We start from the raw sequence: 25,304 nt of genomic DNA, 5'->3' as shown, positions 1-25,304 counted from the left end.
GCAATTGTACGTGTTATTTTAGAGGGCAAATAGTGTGAAAATGAGGAACGTGGAGCATCTTGTGAAGTTCTACTTTAGTTTAGGTTTCACAAATAACCAAATTCTTCATCTTTTGGCACATCAGCACCACATCATCATCAGTATCAGGACCTTGAAAAGATTGTGAAAGAAACTGAGTTTATTCTGAAGAAAGAACCACACGGACCTGATGGAGGAACCGACTCTTTGTGGAGGAGGAAATGACTGGCAGTGGTCGACTGCAAGGCTATCGCATTCAAAGGGGGTTTGTAGTTTCTCAAGAAACAATAAGATTGGTAATCAAGATTTTGGATCCAGAAGGAGTGGAACTCCAGCGAGCACGACGTCTCCGCCGTCGACAGTACTACAGCAGAGTCCCCCATGCGTTATGGCATGTGGATTCATATGATAAACTAAAGCCGTATGGCAATTAATGGCTGCATTGACGGATAATCTCTCATCACTTCCTCACAGCAGTTGCTTCCGAATTGTTAGGGATTTGAATGCAATCATGAAGTCACCGGTAACTCATCTGATATCAAAGTCTCAACAAACAATGTTACATAGGCTGTCTTTTCCATTTCATATCAGTACAGGTATATTTTTAAATACACGGCATTCTTAGTGTGATGGACGGTGGTTCTGTTGACTGCAACTACTTTAATATTTATCGTCACACAGGATGAACTGGACAAGGTTGTGAGAACATGGAATACACACCAGATAAGATGAAGGCAAGCCCATGGGCTGCACTTAGGATGCCTCATTCTCATGTTCTCTATGCCACACCTCTATGGAGCAGCAGAGGGGGCAACAGGAGGTTGCTGTTTGCACCCCAAAAGGTGCAACTCAGGGCCCCAGCAAACCTTGGGTCTGCCATGGCAACTATGAAGGCTACTTTGGTCGTTCAAAACGTTAACTATTGACGATACACCACCGAAAACTCAAAAGCACACTTATGCAAAACTGCTAAATGTTGTGTACTGCACAAAATAACCCTGAGTGCTTTTACCCAGCTTGGATTTGTCAGACTTTTAACACCACTGCACGTCATCATCATCATCGTCATCATCATCATCATCATCATCATCATTGTCATCATCATCATCGCCTTCATCATGCTGTACTGAGGACATTTTCATCTACCCGTGTTATGAAAACCTTGATGTTATAGATGACATTCAATTAGTAGCAGGGAAACCAGGTCAGATCCCCCTGTGAAGACACCACCTGGCTCCCTGTCTAACACACACACACACACACACATACGCACACTCACGTACACACACACACACACACACACACACACACACACACACACACACACGTGTTGCTTGATTAACCTCGATGTAGAGGTGAGCTTTAATGTTAGGAAGTAGATCCATCACAGTTGACAACCATCACAAATAGTAATAGCCTACTTTATTTCAGCGTAAAATGAATTAAATGAATTTATCAGACCAGACTGTAGACTAACTCCTATATTACATTTAGTTAACATATCAGAGAGAAGTTGTGTTTGTTGTATTGTATAAAGTTTTATTAATAATCTATTTTCTGATTTCATTATTCAACAACACACGTAGCTGTCTGATTGGTCTGTGCTCTGTGAGTCTGGAACATGATTGGCTGACAAGGAGGCGGGCTGACTGAACGTGGCTCCACAGCAGCCCGGCACGTTTACTGCGTCACCTGCGTGACGTCAGGTGGAAGTAGGTGGAGTGAGAGAGGAAGTGAAGGGACTGTGCCTTCAAGATTAAAGCACACAGCGTCTTGTATGTAGGCCTATATGACAAGATAGTGGAGGATGCACAGTTTTTACTTACTGTGACGTACCTCTGAGCCGACATATTAAGTGCCTTCTCAATCCCCATGTATTACTCACATTTTGCAAATTGTTATTCAATAAAGATTTTACTTTGAAAGTTACGACCGGAAAGTTCAAACTTGTAATGTAGTATGAATGAAAGCAGTCAGTAACCTGTGCTGAGATACCAAACATGTCCAGCTCAGTAGAGAGAAGTAGGCCTAGTTCATGACAGCTCATCACAACACCGCTGTCACCGGAGTCCGCTGCTCGCTGCCCGCTGCCTGGAGCTTCTCTCCCCGCCAGGTAAGATCAGCTGTCCCGCAGCCCCAGTATGTACAACACGGACCACGGCACCAAACCCCGCTGCGAAATCTAGGAATTCAATGTGCTCTTGCGTACTGGCCGACAATCGTTGCGGTAAAAACGTAATGAAATGTGCTTTACGATTTGACTTAAGTCAGCTTTCAGTTCGGCATGCACCCAATACACCAAGCAGCACGGGTTAGAATAGAGTTTAATCTATTTCATTCCTTTTCTCACTTGATCTGAATGTGAGCGTCAACACTTCATTTCCTGCATTCTGGTGCATGTGTATGCACTATTTTATGGTGTAAATGTCTTTATTTATGTAAAGGAAAACAAGAACGTCAGTATGAAACATAATGGGATGTAATGCAGTAAAGATCTCAGGCATTCTGTGTTGCTTTCAACTATGTATTCTCCTGTAGATCAACTTCTCTTATTTAATTCATTCAACACATGTCAACATGATTTACTCTTCCCTCCCCTTTTGTGTCTTTTGTTTGGAGAGCTAACCTCTTTAAATGGGCATGTACCACCTACAGCATGCACCTCAATGATGCATTCATTAATCTGAATTCATTTATAAAGCCCTGGACATTAATAGCTCATATGTGTTTCAAGATTTCTGCTCATGTTCATAACTTTCTGCACATTCAAAACATATTGCTCATATCTGTGTTCTATGAGATGTCCAGAATAAAGTCATAATATTTTGAGAAAAAAAGTTGTAATATTACAAGAATAAAGTCGTGATTTGATGAGGATAAAGTCAAAATATTTCAAGAAAAAATCTATCTGGCTAGTCTGCTGTACATGACCTTTACTCAGGCCGTCTGACAGATAACTGGAGGCTCCAGTAGCCTCGGGACTGTCAGGGGGACAGATGCAACTGTTCTTCATATTGCACATCCAGAAACCTTCGCCTGACTTGTTTTAGTTTTTTACCTCGGTAGTTGGTACTATAGTCTTATTAGACTCAAACAGTGTCATTGCAGCCTGTGTGTTGGGCTGAGCAGGTCATAAATACAGTGTGTCAGCCTGCTGCTGGAGCCTAACTAAAGGCCCATGTTACTGCTGTTATTAGCCTACCACAGGTTTATGTTTGGCAGACATTCAAATATATATGAAATTTCAGGGATTTTTTAAATACATATATTGTCCAGAGCGATTTACAGTAGGGGCATTCAACCTGCATTGGAACAAGAGGTGGATGAGCCACTTCAATTATCTGATTTTCCCACCGGACCTAAAACATACCAAACTGTGACCCCAAAACTCTGGCAGCTACATATTGAATGATTTTATTCATGGTTCAATCATCATGATTGTGTCCTCCTTTTACTCCAGCCAACCACTGCCTACGCCTGGGATGTCACCATACCAGAAATTTAGTAGATAAAAAAACAAAAGTAAAACAACAAATCTCATGTATTTCAACATGGACTCCATCTGCGTTTTGGTCATCACCATCTTAGTTTTTGGCTGTTGCCATCATGGATGTAGTAAGAGAACTGGACACAGCGTTGGAGGCGGGGCCCCGTTCATTCCTATGAAAGTGTCTCAGTGGCGCATGAAGCCTAAATAGCTCGACTTCTGACTGGAAAAGTACTCAGATCTTCCCGCAATCTTCCTCATCCATTGGGCCCGTGGAGCAGGCGCAGTAGCGTCCGCTCGGTCACATGGCTCGGTCACGGGGTCACAACCATCATGCTGTCATCACGGCTTGCTAACTCCGCCTCCCAGCCCTCGCTCCAGTCTCGGTCTGGGTGTCATTTACATGAACGGAGGAATGGAAATACTGTAACTCTGGATTCAGCTGTTGGTGCGTTTTATAACTTTTAGGACCTGATGATTTAAATAAGGACTATTTGAGTGTTCACACTGGGGAGTTGATTTACAGACGTCTCTTTCCCAATGTAAGTCTATGGGGAAAAGTCTTTTAGGGCCCAATGGCATCAGCTGACGGACACGGAAGTTGTACCACCGTTTGGCCATTATGAAAGTTGGGATCGACGACCGGCGCTCTTCCTGGGGGCTTGGTTGCCATCTTGTTTTTTTGCAACCAGAAATGACACTAGAGGGTGGAGGCTAAGTACAATGGAATGCTGAATAAGACATTTTTAGGCGACCAAAAAGGTTCTAATTAACTTTGATGGAGTGAAAACACACTGTGAAAGAGTTAAAGTTGTAAGACGAAAACACGAACAACTCCCAGACAGGATAACGCCGTGGTAGCGACCTGTCAATCACAAGGTAGCCCCGCCCTAAAGCATCCTCTGCTTTATGGTCTATTTAGATAGATAGATAGATAGATAGTAACTTTATTGATCCCGAGGGAAATTCCAGACAGACTCTAAATGGGAACATAATTTACTAATTGAACATCATGCTGTATTGAAGAAGACTTGAAACTAGAGATTGAGACCATAAACTCATGTTTACAATGTTTACTGAGGTGATAAATCAAGAGAGAAGTAGGCTCATTTTCTCATAGACTTCTATACAATCAGCGGAGTCGCCCCCTGCTGGCTGGTAGAAAGAATGAAAGTGTAAGGCTCTTCAGCATTGGTAAGTGGTAAATGGATTTTCCTTTCTAGTCTTCTGACCACTCAAAGACTTTCTCATTGAAACACTTTGACACTAAAAGACATCATAATGTGATCTATTAGACTGTCACAATGTACTATTGTCTAATCAGACCGTCGGTATAACTGTCTGCCTGTCCTGTTAGGTTATCAATATGGCCTCATGGATTATTCAGATGACTGTGATGGTGCTATCTGTCTTCATCAACAGCAGCCAGGGGAAGAGGGACAAGGCGCTCTACTGTTCTGGTAAGTTACCACTGCTCTAACTGAATCATTATATTAGGTGAAATATTGCAGATGCTGCTGTTCTAATGTGGCAGTGACCCGGATAGTCAGTGGTATTGTCTATAGTATGTGTGTGTGTGTTATTATTATTATTATTATTATTATTATTATTATTATTATTATTATGGATTGATAAATAGAATTAGGGCCTAAAGTTATATTTACAACCACGAAAAACAAGCAAGGCTGAATCGAAGTGATGTGTTCTGTCTCTCTCTCTCTCTGTCTCAAATTAATCACACATTTTGTATCTGTTCTAAATGTACCTTAAAGGGAGATTTGTCAAGTATTTAATACTCTTATCAACATGGGAGTGGGCAAATATGCTGCTTTATGCAAATGTATGTATATATTCATTATTGTAAATCAATTAACAACACAAAACAATGTCAGACATTGTCCAGAAACCCTCACAGGTACTGCATTTAACATAAAACAATATGCTCCAATCATAACATGGCAAACTGCAGCCCAACAGGCAACAACAGCTGTCAGTGTGTCAGTGTGCTGACTTGACTATGACTTGCCCCAAACTGCATGTGATTATCATAAAGTGGGCATGTCTGTAAAGGGGAGACTCGTGGGTACCCATAGAACCCATTTACATTCACTGATCTGGAGGTCAGAGGTCAAGGGACCCCTTTGGAAATGGACATGACAGTTTTTCCTCGCGAAAATTGTGCTTAACTTTGGAGTGTTATTTAACCCCCTTCGCGACAAGCTAGTGTGACAAGCCAATGGATTCCTGAGGTTTTCTAGTTTCATATGATACCAGTATCTTCACTCTAGATTTAAAACTGATCCGCCACAACCTAAAAATCACTAATTTGCGTTAACACGTTATTCTCTGGTTAACTTTGACAGCACTAGCATACAAGTTACTGTGTAACTTTTTGTGTTCACTAGAACCTGACCAATACACCAGCCAATATTCACTTATCACAGATGTATTATATCAGTGTATATGTTGGCCGATAAGTAACAATAAATGGTGGTGTAACATCCACCAGAGAGAACCGACAAGTTGATTTTTACACTGTAAAATGTCCCACTCCCTACATGTCTTGGTTACAGTCCAAAAAGTGTTTCAACAGTTAAAAAAAATGCTTATGGTCGCCTGGTTAGCTCAGTTGGTAGAGCGGGCACCCATGTAACAGGCCTCAGTCCTGACCGCGGTGGCCCGGGTTCGAATCCGGCCTGTGGCCCTTTCCGCAACCACTTTCTCTATCTCCCCCCTTTCCAAGACTCTATCCACTGTCCTGTCAATAAAATGCTTAAAAAATGCCCCCAAAAAATAACTTTAAAAAAAAAAATGCTTATGATATGTGTTTATATTGTGAAATGAATATTGGCCTATATATTGTTATATTATTATTGATCATGGTTTTAACTCAAATATTGATATTGGTCTCTTGGCCGTAAAAATCCAAAATCAGTCGGGTTCACCAAACATTTTTTCCCAGGTAAGGCTGATAAAGCTTTAGTGTGATTGTCTGAACTGTGCACAATAACAATGTTGACTAAAAATTCCCAAATTAAAGCCAGATCATAAAAAGACAGATTTTTGTATTTGATGCTAATTGATTTGATTAACTTTTGTAACTTTGTGATCAATATTGTCAGAAACTCCAAGTGTAGTGTACAGACTCCTTGCAGTTCATCAGATGTCAGGAGAGTTTAATATCAGTGACATGCTCACAGCTGGACATGTAGTTCTCTTTAGTTACCAAGAATGACCTTTTAAATAATTCTCCATTTAATGAATACATTTCTGACAATGAGTTGCAGCTTGTCTTGTTGCCATCACTGAGGTTTACCTGTGTTTCCCAGCATGCAAGGCAATTGCGGATGAACTGAAGTACTCCATCAGTCTGGTGGACCCGAAGAAAACCATCAAAGTCGGCGGCTTTAGACTAAACCCTGATGGAACCATGAAAGACAAAAAGGTACAGTACACCGATGTGTAGGTAAAGATGCTACTCTTCGTCTCCTACAGCTCTTTGTTGGATGTAGTGGCTGAAGCACTGTCTGCTTACTGGTTGACAGTAAACTCAAGCCCTGTCCCACTTGGCTAGCTTTTGTTCCACATTAACTCCGATGAGTCTAAAATGCTCCCCCACATCAACAGGAGCCAATACAGGGGCCCCCGAGGACAAAACGCATACAGGAGTGAAGATAAAATCATACTGTAGAGAAAGCGCTCTACATATCCATTAGGGATGGGACGGTTCAGGTAAGAAATCCGAACCGTTCGGTTCAATAGTCACGGTTCGGGTCGTGTATGAATTGTTCGGTTCATTTGAAATAAGTTATGAGGCCGATTGTGTATTTTTTCATGTAGAGTTAGACTTCTGTTTATTGTCACATAGAAATCAAGGCCTATTGAAGGATGCTGGGACACGGGTGGACATGGGTCTAGAGGTGTGGGGAATGACACATAGGCAGTGTAACTGAAGCTGCGGTAGTGCGTTGTTATTGGCTCAATTTCGGCGAGTGCAGACCAGATTTTACTGCTCATGTGTTGTACCCCAAAGATATGACGCGTGACCCAGCCTCCTTCTCAGTTGGCACAGAAGAAGTGCAGAGTGCTGTCACTCAGATAAGAAATGGTGAGTAGACACGATAAAGTCCAGTTAGAGGATCCAGCAGCGTCGTTTCTCTCTGCTGTATGAGAGCATTACAGATTTAGTGTTACCATGAAAATGATGGAAAAGAAGTGGTGGATAAAACGGTGACTGTGTGAGCCCTGTGCAACACATGTGGTTTATGCTAGCGGCAACACTCCGGTGTGTCCGTCGTTAGCGTAAGGAGGAGAGAGTCGGGTTGGAAAGAGCAGCGGTGCATTCTCCCTGCAGCATTTAAACAGCCTCTACATTCAGACTCAGACTCAGACTCAGACTCAGACTCAGACTCAGACTCAGACAGGGCAAAAAACATAACTACAGCATCGGGGAGGTTTATAGTGAACGATATGCAGCCTTATGCAGTCGTGGAGGACGCTGGATTTCAGCATATGATTAACGTTACGTTACTTGAGCCGCGCTATAATATTCCCTCTCGCCGACACTTCAGCAACACAGTAATTCCAGCAGCACAATCCCTGTAATGTGTTTTATAGTAATTAATTATTTTTAAATAACACAGTGGTACAGAAATCCAACCGTATTCCTCCAAATACTGCACTTTGTGAGTGGAAAAACTAATCTTTCAATTAAGAGCTGATAATCAGGGAATAGAGACATATGTTATACTGTTCTTTTTCTTTTTAGTATAGTTCTGGTTGAGCTTATGCTTCAATTGATGTTGATGGCCTTAGTCTATAATTACATCATATTTATATGAAAATAACAAAACTGCATTTTTTGTTTGCACTAATGACTGTAGAAGACCTATTCTTTCAGTTAAGATTTGACAATGAAGAAGTGTTGATGTTCCTTATGGAAGCCATACTTTTGTTACCGAGACGACAGCGCTTCTCGCTGCAAGTTACTCGCTGCAGAGCCCCGCTGCGCTGAGGCAGGAAAAAACAACACTAGGATCAGATCTAAATCATGTTCATGGAGAGACCTTCGTCTGGTCAGCTAACATTACTGCCAAGCAGGTGAAATATAGAGTGATAGTCTGTTTTAGCTGACGTGTGTAGCCTCACTGTGTTGAGCGATGCTCGTTCAGATATATTTAGAGCGAGCAAGCTCGACGCTGACTTTCGTTGATTTCACGGCCACAGGTGTCGCTGTTAACAATCATTTCTGAAAGTTACAAATAGTCCCTTTAAGATACAGTTACTGTGTGTGTGTGTGTGTGTGTGTGTGTGTGTGTGTGTGTGTGTGTGTGTGTGTGTGTCAGCTCTGATTGGCTAATGTGAATCAGCTGTCTAGCAGCAATCAAACGTTGCCGAGGTGATGGCCACACTGCTAAGCACCCTCAATGAGACAGTTTATAATAGGAGTTAACCAGGGACATACTGTACATGTCATAAAAGTGTCTCTCAGACAAAAAATGTGAGTCCAATCGGCAAAATAATGTCATCGTCAGAGAGAAGCAGCTCAAAAATGGGATCATGGGAGCAGGTTAGAAAAGTGCCATTGTCAACTTTCTTTCAGACATTTCCCGTCTGATTCAACATTGCTCTCTCTGGAGCGGCTTGTTGGACTTACTCTCACTTTTGGGACCCTAGAGACGAATGTGTAAGTCCGACTGATTCCATAGCTACATGACTGCGACCGGCACAAAATTTCCTACAATTTGATGAAAAAATTATCTATGAAGAGTGAAAATTGTGGGCTAGGGAGCAATTTGTTCGGAACATTTTCAAAAGATTTCAAAGCTTTCCCGCACTCTAACGATGATGTCACACACTCTAGCCCTTAACGACCCACGCAATACACACCCATTATAAAATCTGAAATGGTCTGAAAATTTCCATCCATCCATCCATCCATCTGCAACCGCTTATCCCGTTAGGGGTCGCGGGGGGGCTGGAGCCGATCCCAGCCGACATTGGGCGAAGGCAGGGTACACCCTGGACAGGTCGCCAGTCCATCGCAGGGCTGACACATAGAGACAGACAACCATTCACGCTCACATTCACACCTACGGGCAATTTTAGAGTCCACAATTAACCTAACCTGCATGTCTTTGGACTGTGGGAGGAAACCTGAGTACCCGGAGAAAACCCACGCTCACACGGGGAGAACATGCAAACTCCACACAGAAGGGTCCCAAGCCGGATTCGAACCTGCAACCCTCTAGCTGTGAGGCGCCAGTGCTAACCACTGCACCACCGTGCCCAGGTCTGAAAATTTCATAAAACGTAAACTGCGATAAATGAAAAACTGTAAAAGTTATCAAAAAGCTGAATCATAGCTGAATAGTTCAAAGACTTGTAACCCATTTAAAGTTTAAATGAAGTCTGTAGCTGAAAGTATGCGGAAGCAGTAGCATTTCAAAGTGGAGTAGGTTTAAGAGGATTTGAAAATTTTCTCCATTGAGTTACGTTGTAATACAAATTTGGAAAAAGCTTAATATTTTTTAAAATTATAAATAGTTGAAACAAGCCAAGTCATAGCACTAATGTCCTTAAAGAGCTGAATATTTTGATAGTTGAACGGTTTCTGTAGCTGAAAGTATGCAGGACTAGTTAAAGGCCAAAAAACGTACGGAAGAAATAATTGATTGAAGAAGTTGAATAAACCTTAGAAGAACAATACTGGGAATGCTGAATCAGCATTCCCACAATAATCACCCTTACCTACTTAGCATAATAACTATAGCTAATTCCTCTGCTATCATTATCACCCATCAAATGACTTCAAATGTGTAGAATTCTCGATTCTGATTGGCTGGAGAGTGTCCCTACAGTGCAGTCCCATTAAGCCTGTGAAAAGCGTCGTATGATGATGACCTTTGTCAAGTCTGACAAACGATGATGTCATAGCAATGTCACCTGGGTTATCTCAGCTCGTAACGTGTTAGAAACTTTAGGTGTGGAGTTTGAAAGTTGTAGGTGTTTAACATACCGGGAAGGTCTGATGAAAGATGCGTAGTTGCATTATGGGAAATGTCAGTTCTTGTGAGTTCCCAACATTATGGAAGAGCAATACTAAATCACTGTAAGAGGCATTTGATCAGTAGTGAAAGGAGACATTTTCTGCGTGCGTGCGTGCGTGTGTGTGTGTCACACACACAGTGAGACTATGGATCCAGGTTATTGTTCCTGGTCTAATGAGGTCACATCCCATTGGAACCTGGACATCCTCTATTGCCCAGAGACCAGGCTATCATGAGGTGTCCAGCTCTGCCATTGATTTCCTGGGCTTTAATCACTGATAGCTGCACTCACTGGTGTGTGAAAGTTAGACAAGAGGGCTGGACGAAAGGGCCAAATGATCTATATTTGAATTCTTTAGATTATATATCTCTATATATGAATGGGTTTACAAAATGATTTTTCAAGAGTTATCAATAAACAGTGAAATGTGCCAAAGTTGGGTGAGCGTTCTATGGAGGTTCAGTGTTCATGTTAAATGATCATTAGGCTCTGCAGTGAGTGACAGGAGACACCATTCTCTACCTCTGACCTAACGTTACTGTGAATCCTCCTCTCACTGAAGCAAAGAGCCGATACTCTGCACCGCGACCCGGCGTCATATCTCCATCCTATCAGCAGCAGTGGTCCAGTTAGTTGTCCAACCACCATCACTGTATATCTGGTTCCACTAGGTTTACTATGAGCCACACCAATGATCAGTCAGTTAACATGAGCTCCACCTCTACCAGCTGCAACATTAAAGTGATGAACACATTAATGCATCAATAATTATAATACAATGATATCATTAATTATTCTGAAATGGGTCATTCTGCATGGTAGAGTAGGCTACTTTTACTTTTGGTACTTTAAGTATACTTTGATGCCAATACATTTGTACTTTTACTTAAAGCTTCGCTAGGCAGCATATTTTTGGCATCATTTGGCAAAAATCCCATAATAACCTTTCAGTATATTGTAATTCAAGTGTTCTGAGAGAAAACTAGACGTCTGCTCCTCCTCATGGCTCTGTTTTCAGGCTTTAGAACATCTAGCCCGTGATGGGAGACTTTATCCCTGGCAGAGGTCGCTGAGGTAGTCAAAAAGCTCCTCAGTGGCACGGCGCCCGGGGTGGATGAGATTCACCCTGAGATGCTGAAGGCTCTGGACATTGTTGGGCTGTCTTGGCTGACATGCTTCTTCAGTGTCCCGTGAAGCTCGGGGACATTTTTAAAAAGGGGGACTGGAGGGTGTCCTCCAATTACCGGGCTATCACACTACTCAGCCTCCCCAGGAAAGTTTCTTCCAGGGTACTGGAAAGGAGGCTCCGACTGATTGTCGAACCTCAGATCCAGAAGGAACAATGCAGATTTCGTCCTGGCCGTGGAATAGTGGACCAGCTCTTTACCCTCACAGGGCTGTTGGAGGGCTCGGAGTAGAGACACTGCTCCTTCGTGTCGAAAGGGGCCAGCTGAGGTGGTTGGGGCATCTGATCAGGATCCTCCTGGACGCCTCCCCTTGGAGGTTTTCCGGGCATGTCCAACTGGTAAGAGGCCCCGGGGAAGACCCAGAACACGCTGGAGAGATTACATATCTGGCCTGGGAACGCCTCGGGGTCCCCCAAGAAGAGCTGGAAAACGTTAGCCTGCTTCACCCGTGAACCAGCCCAGGATAAGTAGAAGTAAATGGATGGATGAAATATAATATCTTAGGTCATAATACTTGGGTTGTGGGTTCAAGTGTAAATGACACCAACAAAAAGCCAGGACTCCATGCTGCATAAAGAGGCTTTATTTATCTCATAAGACAAAAGTATCTGACACATTTGAACACCAGCCCTTGTGGTGGTTGGAGCTATTTTTAGTCTCCATGATGGATGCTGCATTCATGTCATCCAAATCTAAGTGTCCTTCATGGTGCTAGTAATGCAGCTTATCTGTGTCATTCTTGGCTTCTCATTAAGCAGTTGTCTAAAAGTGGATTAATTTAGATATGAATGCTAATTACTCTTCTTATGCCCCTCGTGGGTTCTGCTTAGATTTCATTTAATTTGCCCCCTAGCTGTGTCTGTGTGTGTGTTTGACTGTGTGTGTTTGAGTGCTGTAAACTCAAACAGCCAAAGATTATGCTAACATGCTCACAAAATGATGCGTATGTAACATATTATAAAGGACTAGAGATGCTCATTTTGAAAAATGTTCTTAACCGATAATCGACCCTCGTTAACAGATTATTAACCATTAACGGACAAGATATTGTGCCTCGTACCAGCTGCAGGAGCACAACAGATATTGGTTGACGGCAGTCCCCAGTTCACCGTCCGGGAGCGTTAACTTAGCAGCTATGGTGCTGCGTGTAGTGTCGTGGACATGCAGCCACTTTCCCAGTAAAAGTCTCCACCACACATTTAGTTTAGTTTAGCAGGTTGTCTGCTGTGTGTCTGCCCGGCGTAACTTTAGTGAGTTTCCAACAGACCGTGTGTTTGTGTTGGCGGTGAGTGTGAGGTTGTTGGTGGCGTTCTAGCTGTGAACGTAGGTGTAGCAGTGTGTGTACAGTTTATTTGTCGGTGAATAAATACTACGAAATTACAACTCCTCCACTCCGCTCAAGCGAGCTGGAGACCGGAGCCAACTTCCTGTATCCTGCAACTCCGGCTCCGCCTCTTAAGGTGGGTTGTTAAGGTGGACCAGCTTTTCTCCTTAAAGTGACGAGCCGCTCCTCTGAGCCGCTCAGCTTTTGAGTTAATTGTTAACATTTCTTTTAACCGTTTTAACCGATAGCGTTAATCGGTTAAAATGCTTAATGGCGGTTAACAGTTAAACGGTTAATTATGGACATCCCTATAAAGGACACTTTGAAACTGCTCTAAAGAGCAAATCCACATGTCAGAACACAGCTCATGGTAATGCACCTTGTATTGATCCCACATTTTATTATTTGGTGCGAGACCACACAAAGACATCACACCACATACAGCAACAGCTATTACTGTATATACTGAACACAGGAAATGTTTCAGGCATGTAAGACATGAGTCATAAACAACATGATATGTTCTTTGTGGAGCTGTGATTTTACACCGACCCTCAACAGCCTACAAGGAGAAGAAGCAGAGCTGATTTTATCAGAGTAAGATGTTTCAACAAAAAGTACTCCAATCAATTAATACTGCACTTCCATCAAATTTGGTGACTCACTGAAGAAACAGTTTTGTGTCAGTTTAAAAGGTCAAAATTGAAACAGCAAAGCTTTTCTCAGACTTGTCAGAAGACAGACAACAGTCTTATCTAGGGTTGAGTCAACTGACCATTAGTGGAGCACCCCTTTCAGCAACAGAACCATATACGTTTCATTTAGGGGTGTCTCAGTAATCGCGGTATTAAAAACATGAAAATAGTAATATCATGTAAATAATACAGCCACGATATATCGTGTTTAACAACAACAATGTCATTTAGCTCTTGGTTTAGCTATTTCTCTTTTGTGTTCTCCTGCACGCAGTAAATAAAGCTTGTCGCAGACGTGACATGCACATGCGCCACAAACAGACTATAAAGTAAACGCACCACAAGCCAGCGCACGTCTCGTCTTCATGATTCTGTCAAAATGACGACGAATGAAGAGGAGATACTTTATCGCTATGCTAAAAACGTAAACTCTGCATTGTGGGAATTCTTCGGGTTTTTATATTTATACTGACCTGTGGTACTGTAGTACCTCTCCTGTATGGACCTCGCTGTACTTCTAATGACTGTAGTACCTCTCCTGTATGGACCTTGCTGTACATCTAATGACTCTAGTACCTCTCCTGTATGGACCTTGCTGTATTTCTAATGACTGTTGTACCTCTCCTGTATGGACCTTGCTGTACATCTAATGACTCTAGTACCTCTCCTGTATGGACCTTGCTGTACTTCTAATGACTGTAGTACCTCTCCTGTATGGACCTTGCTGTACATCTAATGACTGTAGTACCTCTCCTGTATGGACCTTGCTGTACTTCTAATGACTGTAGTACCTCTCCTGTATGGACCTCGCTGTACTTCTAATGACTGTAGTACCTCTCCTGTATGGACCTCGCTGTACTTCTAATGACTGTAGTACCTCTCCTGTATGGACCTTGCTGTACTTCTAATGACTGTAGTACCTCTCCTGTATGGACCTTGCTGTACATCTAATGACTCTAGTACCTCTCCTGTATGGACCTTGCTGTACTTCTAATGACTGTAGTACCTCTCCTGTATGGACCTTGCTGTACATCTAATGACTCTAGTACTTCTCCTGTATGGACCTTGCTGTACATCTAATGATTGTAGTACTTCTCCTGTATGGACCTTGCTGTACATCTAATGACTCTAGTACTTCTCCTGTATGGACCTTGCTGTACTTCTAATGACTGTAGTACCTCTCCTGTATGGACCTTGCTGTACATCTAATGACTCTAGTACTTCTCCTGTATGGACCTTGCTGTACTTCTAATAGAAACTGAAGTGACTAATGTAACAGTACTGGAACCAAATGTACAAGAACAAACATTGATTCATGTAAGCCTTCCTACAGACCCCATGTTAATATTATTATGTAATACTAGAATTGTTGTGCAACTTGGCAACTGAACCCTTACTCCATGATTTTTACTTTCTTTCTTTATATTTGGTCTTAAAAATGTGTTCTCTGACTTTCTGATGGACAGATACTCTGGTTTACTTATCCAACAGTGGAGAATGTTTCTTTGAACGTATCACTACAACCAGGGTCTGAAATTAGTACCCGGAAAATGTGGGTAAATTGTCGGCATTGGCGGGTGAAATCATCAGGACACCCGCCACTTTGGCAGGCAGGGAATACAATAGAGAACAGTAGTTGTCCGCTTTGTTGGCATCTCATGCTTCCGTGACTATCGATTCCTCTTATTGATGCTTTCCCACAGTTACGCTGCACAATGACGCATACTTACGCTGGATCATGTTTCAGTTTGTTTGGGACCAGAGACTAGGCAGAGAGAAAAAAAAAGCGCTCAACAGCATGGCACTACTAAACCTGAGGGGACGCTCCCTATCTTTCCCTGATAACGCTGCATTCTGAACAACAAACCCGTGTTGAAATCAGCAGGAGGAGAGTTAGTAACGTTAGCTGTTAGCAGCCGTTAGCAGCACAGTCCTGACTGAGCTACTAACGTTAATGGAGGTGCATTTCAGTTATTATTATGAGACGTTCAAAGTTGGCTCAGGAAAAAGGACTATTGAGTGAAGGTTAATTACAATGTTATCATGATGTGTACAAATGTAATCTTGTAAAATGTAGTTTTTGGCGAGAAACTTGAATAAATCCAGTTTGAAGGAGATGTTTTCACATCAATATAAAATAGATAAGGGAAGTATGACCCTTTTAACTTCATAACAACTCTCCAAGATTTTTTTTTAATCAAAGCAAATATTTAAATAATCATAATCATTTGAATTGTCTGTTTTTATGCAAATAACCACTATAGATGACAGTAACAAAGTACAGTACTGTGTGCACTACCCTCCCTCCACGGTGTAATTCAAACACTGTAATTTAACATGCATATAATGTTTTAATGTTTGATGTTTTTTATGTAAAATATATCGAACACTGAATGACATCAGATCTAAAATGTTATTCTTTCACTTACAAAAAACACAGAAAATATGCCACAGAGACAAGAAGTGAAAACAGTTCATTTCAGACCCTAACTACAACCCAGACCAGTGTTTCTGGGTTGTTATCGTGCTGTAGCCACCAGGCCAGGATAGTGTGGTTCCTCCAGAGATGAGCTCCTCCTCTGCCCTTAGCTGACACTAACCTCCACCTGTTGCATTGTTTGGTCAATCAAATGTTACTGAGCCAGAGAAGAAGCCAAACCTTGATCCCATGCCCTCCCGGCTCCCTCCTTTTCAGCAGCTTTTGACCTAGTGTGAATCGGAGAGGGAGGGATGTCACAGCTTAGATGCCATCAGTGAGGAGGATTTGCAGGTTTTAATTCTCTGCTCTTTGGCCTCCTCACAGTAGGACTTCCTGGGGGCATGGGGCTGCTCCGTGGCACAAAAGTTAAACCTGCCTGCTGCAACAATGACACATTTAAGGCCTCCAAAGACATTGAACTTAGTTGGAGCGATGAGCTGATCTCATGGTGACCGGTTGGAAGTCATGCATTGAGAATGAGAGGATGCACAATGACACGCTGACACAGTGACACATAGTATCATGATCCAGAAATGTGAGTTTAATGATTTCGTTTTTTAATCCAGAGAGGTTTTGTCTTTTCTCTCTGCTGGGTTCTTAAAGGAATAGTTCAAGAGAGAGATGACATGCAATAGGCCTCTGCAATAAACATCACAATGATTCTGCTGCCAGCATGCCCCATTTGTGTTTGTTAAATCCATAAACAGAAATGTAAAAAAGTTTGTGGTTTTAAGGGGAGTTATGTCCTGGAATTCTGTGAGGGATCATGTCACTGACTACATTTACATGCACAAAATATTCAGTTTTTTGCCCATTTTCCGAAAAAAATAATCCTCCTACTAAATGAATATTCCACTCATATTCCCGTTTACATGCAGCCGTTTATATTCTGATTGACATAAAACTCCCCCATGACGTAGGACCTACAGCTACGTCCTTTACATTTAAATTTCCCTCCTTTTCCAGTTCATAATTGCTCCTATGGTGAACCCTCGCTGTCACTGTACTACAAGTTTTGCTAAACTTAAAGGAAGTGTTCCAAACTGTCAGCTAGTTGGTTTGTGTACAACGTAAAGAGCTGGCCATAAACAGGCAAGAGGCTCCCATTTGTCCCAAAGCACTGTGTAAAGAGCTCATTTGGCCCTAAAGTACACTGTAGTCTCCAGCTGTAGTGTATCCCAGTATACTGTAGACTCCAGCTGTAGTGTATCCCAGTACACTGTAGTCTCCAGCTGTAGTGTACCCCAGTACACTGTAGACTCCAGCTGTAGTGTATCCCAGTACACTGTAGACTCCAGCTGTAGTTTATCCCAGTACACTGTAGACTCCAGCTGTAGTGTATCCCAGTACACTGTAGACTCCAGCTGTAGTTTATCCCAGTACACTGTAGACTCCAGCTGTAGTGTATCCCAGTACACTGTAGACTCCAGCTGTAGTTTATCCCAGTACACTGTAGACTCCAGCTGTAGTGTATCCCAGTACACTGTAGACTCCAGCTGTAGTGTATCCCAGTACACTGTAGACTCCAACTGTAGTATATCCCAGTACACTGTAGACTCCAGCTGTAGTGTATCCCAGTACACTGTAATCTCCAGCTGTAGTGTATCCCAGTACACTGTAGACTCCAGCTGTAGTGTATCCCAGTACACTGTAGACTCCAGCTGTAGTGTATCCCAGTACACTGTAGACTCCGGATGTAGTGTATCCCAGTACACTGTAGTCTCCAGCTGTAGTGTATCCCAGTACACTGTAGACTCCAGCTGTAGTGTATCCCAATACACTGTAGTCTCCAGCTGTAGTGTATCCCAGTACACTGTAGACTCCAGCTGTAGTGTATCCCAGTATACTGTAGACTCCAGCTGTAGTGTATCCCAGTACACTGTAGTCTCCAGCTGTAGTGTATCCCAGTATACTGTAGACTCCAGCTGTAGTGTATCCCAGTACACTGTAGTCTCCAGCTGTAGTGTATCCCAGTATACTGTAGACTCCAGCTGTAGTGTATCCCAGTACACTGTAGTCTCCAGCTGTAGTGTATCCCAGTACACTGTAGACTCCAGCTGTAGTGTATCCCAGTACACTGTAGTCTCCAGCTGTAGTGTATCCCAGTACACTGTAGACTCCAGCTGTAGTGTATCCCAGTATACTGTAGACTCCAGCTGTAGTGTATCCCAGTACACTGTAGACTCCAGCTGTAGTGTATCCCAGTACACTGTAGTCTCCAGCTGTAGTGTATCCCAGTACACTGTAGACTCCAGCTGTAGTGTATCCCAGTACACTGTAGACTCCAGCTGTAGTGTATCCCAGTATACTGTAGACTCCAGCTGTAGTGTATCCCAGTATACTGTAGTCTCCAGATGTAGTGTATCCCAGTATACTGTAGACTCCAGATGTAGTGGGTAGCCAAATACGGTCGGTGAGTTTTGATCTCTGCAGGCATGATGGTACCAAACCTGACAACCTCTCTGTGATGACGAGACGTCAGGGAGCTGCACACAGTCACTGTTCGTCCAGAGAGAGATTCTTTATTGCTGTTTGTGGATGGATCAAACAGGATGAACTACATACAGCATGTTAATCAGTGAGCCTTAGAGGTCTAGTAGGTCTATTTTTGAACTTGTACAGAGGATCATTACTGTTCCTCAAGATCCCAACGGCCCTGAGAAATATTCCAGCACTTAACTCCTCCTAAAACTACTACTACAATTATTGATTTCCCTTTGACAGAGCCAGGCTAGCAGTTTCCCCCTGCTTCAAGTCTTCATGCTAAGCTAAGCTAAGCTAACCACGCCCTGACTCTGGATCATATTGATCTTCTCATTGAACTCATGGGAAAAAAGAAGCTTACTCCCCAAAATGTTGCCCTATTGCTTTTAAGAATTGTCCCTGGCATCACCTGTTCTCCATCCTCTTCCTAATGACATTAACCAGCTCTAGGCTATGATTTAATGCTATTCTACGGATGCATATTATTTACATACAGAATTGCCAGCTAATTGCAAATTGCTTCAATATTTCTCTCTTGTCATAATGAAGTGATATTATTATCATCAAACCTTTATCATGGACTTTGTTATTCACTAATCCATGCTTTAAATGGCATAATGGTCAAAATGACATTTCAGCTTCTCCTTCCACTCGCTGCTTTCATGACAATATCATTATTATTATTAATTTATGGGTCTTCATTGGCCCATAACACCAGAACAATGAAATTGAAAGGCCCCTGTCCACAGTGGTGCAATAATGGCTCCCTATCCAATGGGAATTGAATGGAGGATAGCATCCCTGAGAAGCCTATTCTCTGGCCCAACCGGTCTCTTCCCCCCACCACCACCTCCGCCCCCCAACCCCATTCTTCAAACAACACTGTGACTGACAGCTCCCTTTCACAAGACTCCGACTGGCAAGGAAGGGGTTTAATTCCAAACCATTTTGTAGCATGGCATGATAAAGACTCCGACCCGAGCACGGGCTGAGATGGACCGACGTGGTTTTATTGTCGGGCAGTGGGAGGTGTCCTTTTTTTAATGGGGTTTAGTTTGAGTTTACATTTCAAACTTCATATCATCAGATACATATATATGATGAGAAAAGACACCTCTGAGCAGTGATGTGATGTCCCACTGTTCCTATATAGTCTGATCGTCATATGATTTGATCTGCTTATTAAGCAAAAGGAGGACTCTACATTTACTTGGCAGCTTTAGTACTAGCTGTCTTATTATAGAAATGATGCATTGTTATAGATGGAAACACTATAAACACTAAGTAGTCTCTATGTGAATGATACTTACATAATGATGCATCAATAATAAAATATCATCATATATCATAATATAAATCTTTGAAAAGGTTAATTTTCCTTTTGATACTTAATATCTACATTTTGCTGATTAACACTTTTTTGTATTTATTCCTTTGTAATAGAGTATTTTTCACAGGAGTAAACATACAAGACATGGAAGACCCAGTCAACAATGAACATTCACAAGAGGTTCTTAGTTATACTTAGTTATTTTTATTTGTATATATATCTATACACTTATTTTGATATAACAAATTATAAACTACCAAATCAAACTAGTGCTCTCTCTTCCATTTTATTTGCCTAATCTTCCAAATCTGGCGCTTTAGCTAATTTCCAAAAATAAATTTGGAGGCTGTAATCATACTCACCATGAGAACTGAAAATGCATATTTTTATATATTTGAGATCTGACCTTTTAATAAAAATAAATCAGTCAAAGGGATAGCTGAACCAAACCATCCCAGAATAGAAGGAACCCAATGAAAAGCATTGTTGGGTAGTTTAAGTAGAACATCGGATGTCAAGTACAACCTATTGAAAGTTCTGTCTTGACCGTAGAAATTATAGTTTGACAAAATAAACTCAATTCATGAAAAATAATATGAATAAAAAAGTGAGACCTGAATAATGGTTGCTAAGCCATCTCCATGACTAATGAGCAAACTCCATCTGCTGATGAAGACCATAAGATGTGGTTGAAAGCTTAAATCAAAGTGAGTGAGCAGACCTTGAGTAAAGATGATCCATGGCTTGTATAGTTGTCCTGTTCCAGCCGCTCAGATGTGCTCATTTCATGCTTCTCTTACTTTTTAACGATAAGACATTTTACACATTTTGAGACCAAATGACTGCTTGATTGATCGTGACAGTCACGTGCACATCAGTAGATAATGAAAACAATTGGCCCCATCTATATCTGTCCCACAAATATGCCAGACTAGACATGATCACTAATCTCACTCACTCAGTGGATGACATGGTGCCACTGGTGTCAAAGTCATCACAAGCAGATTTTGATTGATAGGTGAACCTCATCGTCATTGGCCTGCGTGACCTACATCCGTCGGTGCTCGCCCTCCGACCTTTGGCCCCGTGCTGTAACATATTCTGTTCACCGGCTAACTTCCTTCCTCCTCAGCACAACAGTGTTGTCAAGCTCAAGGGATCTTCTGCTGAATGAATCAGAAGTCAAAGAGGTGGGGAGGGCCTTAAAGACGGAGGGATCAGTGATTGGTGCGACTCACTGTCACTATGAAGGAGGAAAAAATAGGGAACGCAAAGGAAGGAAAACAGATGGCGGAGAGGCCCTTTGTCACTTTGTGACATCTTGTAGTGTAGTGTAGTGTAGTGTAGTGTAGTGTTCTGAAAAGAGACAAAAGAGGGACAGGGAATAATATATCGACACTGTTACAAAATCCAGTTCATCTGCAAGATGCCCTCCAACCCTCCCCTCTTCCTCTCTGTGCAGTACCCCATAACCCCCCCCCCCACACACACACACACACACACACACACACACACACACACACACACACACACCCCCCCGCCACCTTTTGACCAAAGAAGACAAGGAAGATTTCCTCCTTTGATCATGGAGGATGGGGGGGATGAATGGGCCAAAGAGAAGCAGCTGAAGCTGCTGAAGCAGTGCAGCAGTGCTGCACTTGGCTTCTGTTGAGGCTTCTCCCATCTCCTCCACCGACCCGACCCTTCCTAGGAAACCACCCCCTCCCTTTGGCTTTTTCCAGCCTGCTTGGAGGTGTAAAAAGCACATTTCTCCCCCCCCCCCCCCCCCCCCCCCCCCCAACACACACCCCTTTCACCCTTTTCACCGCCTGTCCTCGCCCCCTCATCCCCCAGGCGTCACCCCTGTCACCCAATCTCCTTCTGGGGATGGTGGGAGGAGGGTGCTGCACCTGTCTTGACCCGTCTAGACACCACCGCCTCACTGTTTTGTCCTCAAAGGGGGGACAGGAAGAGGACGGTGGAGTTCGGATGGAGAGGTGGGGAGGGTATGTGTGCAGGTTAAAAGTCAGAGTTGGAGGGTGAGGTTTGTTAGTGACGACGGAGAATCACAGCGGAAACAAGAGGTCACCCTGCTGACCCCCACAGAGCCCTGTGGTGTAACACAGCTGACACCGGGGCGACCCACACTGACGACTGTCACCGTCAGACGGGTTCAGAGAGACTTTTTGTTTTCCTCACGATAAGCTAACCGATTGTCTTATTTGGTTGCCATGGCAGTGACACAGTTGCCATCTCAGATTTGGAAATGTATTTTTTAACCATATTTCCAGCTTGGTTTACCCAGTTTTCAGAGGCATGTGTTGAGTTAGTGTAGGAAACATTGGGAAGATGAGAGGAATGTCATGTGACCAGACCAGAACCCACCAAACAGCTCAACATCTGCTCTCCATGTTCTCCTCCTCTCTCTCGGTTGTGTGGCCAGGTACCTCTCGCTCGCTCAGAGACTCACCTCAGCGAGCTCCTGGAGGGGGTGTGCAACAGCATGAGCGACTACGCCGTCCACGTGGACCCCGACACCCAGCACAAACGGTACAGGAGGTTTGCTCCCAGGAGCAGTGGGGCCACCGGGGACTTCCCAGACTTTAAAAATTTCCAGTTCGATGGACCAGAGGCATCAAACGTCCTGAAATTCGCAGTAAGTGCAAAAGTATATGTATATATATATATATATATATATGTGTGTATATATATATATATATATATATATATATATATATATATATATATATATGTGTGTATATATATATATATATATATATATATATATATATATATATATATATATGTATGTGCGTGCGTCGCCGAGCCACCTCCAGGCCAAGTCTTTCTACAGCGCCTTTGTTTTTCTCTCAGTGTGAAAGCATCGTGGAGGAGCTGGAGGATGATATCATCTCTCTGTTCAGCCAGGACGTAGAGCATGTGCACGAGGAGTTATGCAACAGAATCTCAGGTACACAGATTTACATCCATCCTCCCCTCACACAGGATATCCATATCGCTCCTCAAATCAAGTGGAATCCGTTCTTTTAGAGTTAAGCTGGAGAAATTCACTGAATCCAAAGATAGTGTCTGGTAATATCAGCAACATTGATAAAGTAGCTCACATGCTCCTGGTTCATCTTTGCTTGTTTCTGCATTTCAAAATATTTTCATCTAGTTGAATGCAATTCCTTTTGTTCCGACAGATGATTTATAGTACACTATGTACTCATCGCTGGTGAATTTCTTATATTGCATATTTGTCCCTGTTGAGTTTGGCTTCCACAGCCTTACAGTAGTACCAGCTGAGATGAGACAGACATACAAACTGCTTAGAAGGGGAGGACAACACTGTCCCCGTCATGATGAACTCCTTAAACAGCAGATTCAATCTTTATATTTGAACACAACAGTGCAACTTAATACAAACGTTTCATTAATGTCATTAACTTCAACAGTATTTTGGCCTTTCTGTTTCTCATTCCAGACTACTGCAGAGACAGCAGCCACACCAACGAGGAGTTATAGTGTTGTTTTACACTTTTAGTGGACGAAGGTGGGACCAGCTTTGTTTCAGAGATCACAAACAGAGGCCTTTAACAAAATCACTTACTGACAAACAATTGACACTTTTTAAATAAATAAAAGACCAAATCTTGAGAAACCCTATTGTGCACATTATTTTTTGTCTGTGGTTTGAAATGCTCCTGGAGTCCGTCCAGAGGTCTGTGTTGTGAGCGGCTGCTTCTCTTGGTCTGTCTAACCACAATCACACCTCCAAGCTGGGCTCACTGATGAAGCCATGGCTGTGTTTCTACTGTGTTGACGTGCTTTTAGTCAGTGGGAATCGATTGCTTTGAGCTGCAAGAAAAATAGAAATTTGAGATAGCATTCGACATAGTGCTGCAACAATTAGCCCACTAATCCATTTCTCAAGCTAAAGTGTGAAACATCTTCTGGTTCCAGCTTCTCTAAATGTTTGACAGAACAAGACATTAGTGACGGGCATGTCTCTCTATTTTATGATGTGAAATCTATTGATGATCATTATTTGCTGCCCTGATTCTACACCATAATTACACACGTTTGTTTAGTTCACATTCATTAGTGTTATTTCAGTTTGTATAAATATAGTGATATTGTCCTTGCTCATGGAAGGTCAGAGCATCATTTTTGGATCCAAAGTGATAAGATGTACTGTATGTAACTCTCTAAATGGTCCAGATGAGGAACATACGGGGACAAACATGCAGAAACCCAAAAGCTGTAGTGTGTGGAGGACAAGCTGCAGCTGGATGTAAAGGCACAGGTTTCAAATAGTCAAGTGTCTTCTCATACAAACTAGCCGGTATACAGGCCGAAGCAAGCGTTGAAGACTCCGTCGTCTGATTGGGCCAGATATAGCAGCAGCTGGTCGGTGATTGGCCAGAACACTCTGCATTGATATGCTAAAGGATGCACGTCCACAGGGAAAGCATGTTTAGTTGCAGAGACGGGATCATACTGAAGCTCCTCTCAATATATTCAGATATCACTCCAGAGTTTAACAGCTTGATGTAGCACTGAAAACATGAGGTCAAGGCTGATGGAAACATGTTCATGTACAATCATGAGGTACAACCTCCATCACCACTGAGCAGCCAAACTTACTCTACGGCTGCTGTGACTGAGAAATCGAGAAGACCCCAATATAGAATTATATATTTATATATACAGCGGGTAAAATAAGTATTGAACACGTCACCATTTTTCTCAGTAAATATATTTCCAAAGGTGCTATTGGCATGACATTTTCACCAGATGTTGGTAACAACCCAAGTAATCTATACACACAAAGAAACCAAAACAAATAAGTTCAGAAATTAAGTTATGTGTAATAATGTGAACTGACACAGGGAAAAAGTGAGGTGCAAAAAGGCATGGAAAGCCAAGACAACAGCTGAAATCTATCAGTAATTAGAAAGCAATCCGGCCCCTTGTCAGTGCAAATTAATATCAGCTGGTTCAGTCCCAACTGATGGCCTATAAAAAGGTGTCTCATTTCCAAGGTGTCACACAAGAAACATCTCATGATGGGTAAAAGCAAAGAGCTCTCTCAAGGCCTTCGCAACCTTATTGTTGCAAAACATACTGATGACATTGGCTACAGACGCATTTCTAAACTTCTGAATGTTCCAGTAAGCACTGTTGGGGCCATAATCCAGAAGTGGAAAGAACATCATTTCACCATAAACTGGCCATGACCAGGTG

At 42.5% G+C, this 25,304-nt stretch overlaps 1 protein-coding gene across 1 annotated transcript; it reads left to right on the top strand.

Moving 5' to 3' along the window:
* The first annotated feature begins 1,821 nt into the window (after window positions 1–1,821).
* On the top strand, window positions 1,822–23,718 carry cnpy1 (canopy FGF signaling regulator 1). Its single transcript, XM_074652362.1, has 6 exons — window positions 1,822–2,131; window positions 4,863–4,965; window positions 6,835–6,950; window positions 22,498–22,710; window positions 22,929–23,025; window positions 23,542–23,718. Exons 1-6 carry the CDS (start codon window positions 2,054–2,056, stop codon window positions 23,580–23,582), a joined length of 648 nt encoding a protein of 215 aa, XP_074508463.1. The 5' UTR covers window positions 1,822–2,053; the 3' UTR covers window positions 23,583–23,718.
* The last annotated feature ends 1,586 nt before the right edge of the window (window positions 23,719–25,304 follow it).

This window comes from Sebastes fasciatus, chromosome 11 (genome assembly GCF_043250625.1).
Source record: "Sebastes fasciatus isolate fSebFas1 chromosome 11, fSebFas1.pri, whole genome shotgun sequence".
NCBI classification, from domain to species: domain Eukaryota; kingdom Metazoa; phylum Chordata; class Actinopteri; order Perciformes; family Sebastidae; genus Sebastes; species Sebastes fasciatus.
This window is presented reverse-complemented; position numbering and strand designations above follow the sequence as displayed.

What these genes read in the sequence shown, in the direction of transcription:
- cnpy1 (XM_074652362.1), top strand. Translation starts at nt 2,054, where the DNA reads ATGACAGCTCATCACAACACCGCTGTCACCGGAGTCCGCTGCTCGCTG. An exon ending in CAAGGCGCTCTACTGTTCTG is followed by an intron (nt 4,966 to 6,834) that starts GTAAGTTACCAC and finishes TGTGTTTCCCAG; the next exon opens with CATGCAAGGCAATTGCGGAT. An exon ending in GTTATGCAACAGAATCTCAG is followed by an intron (nt 23,026 to 23,541) that starts GTACACAGATTT and finishes TTCTCATTCCAG; the next exon opens with ACTACTGCAGAGACAGCAGC.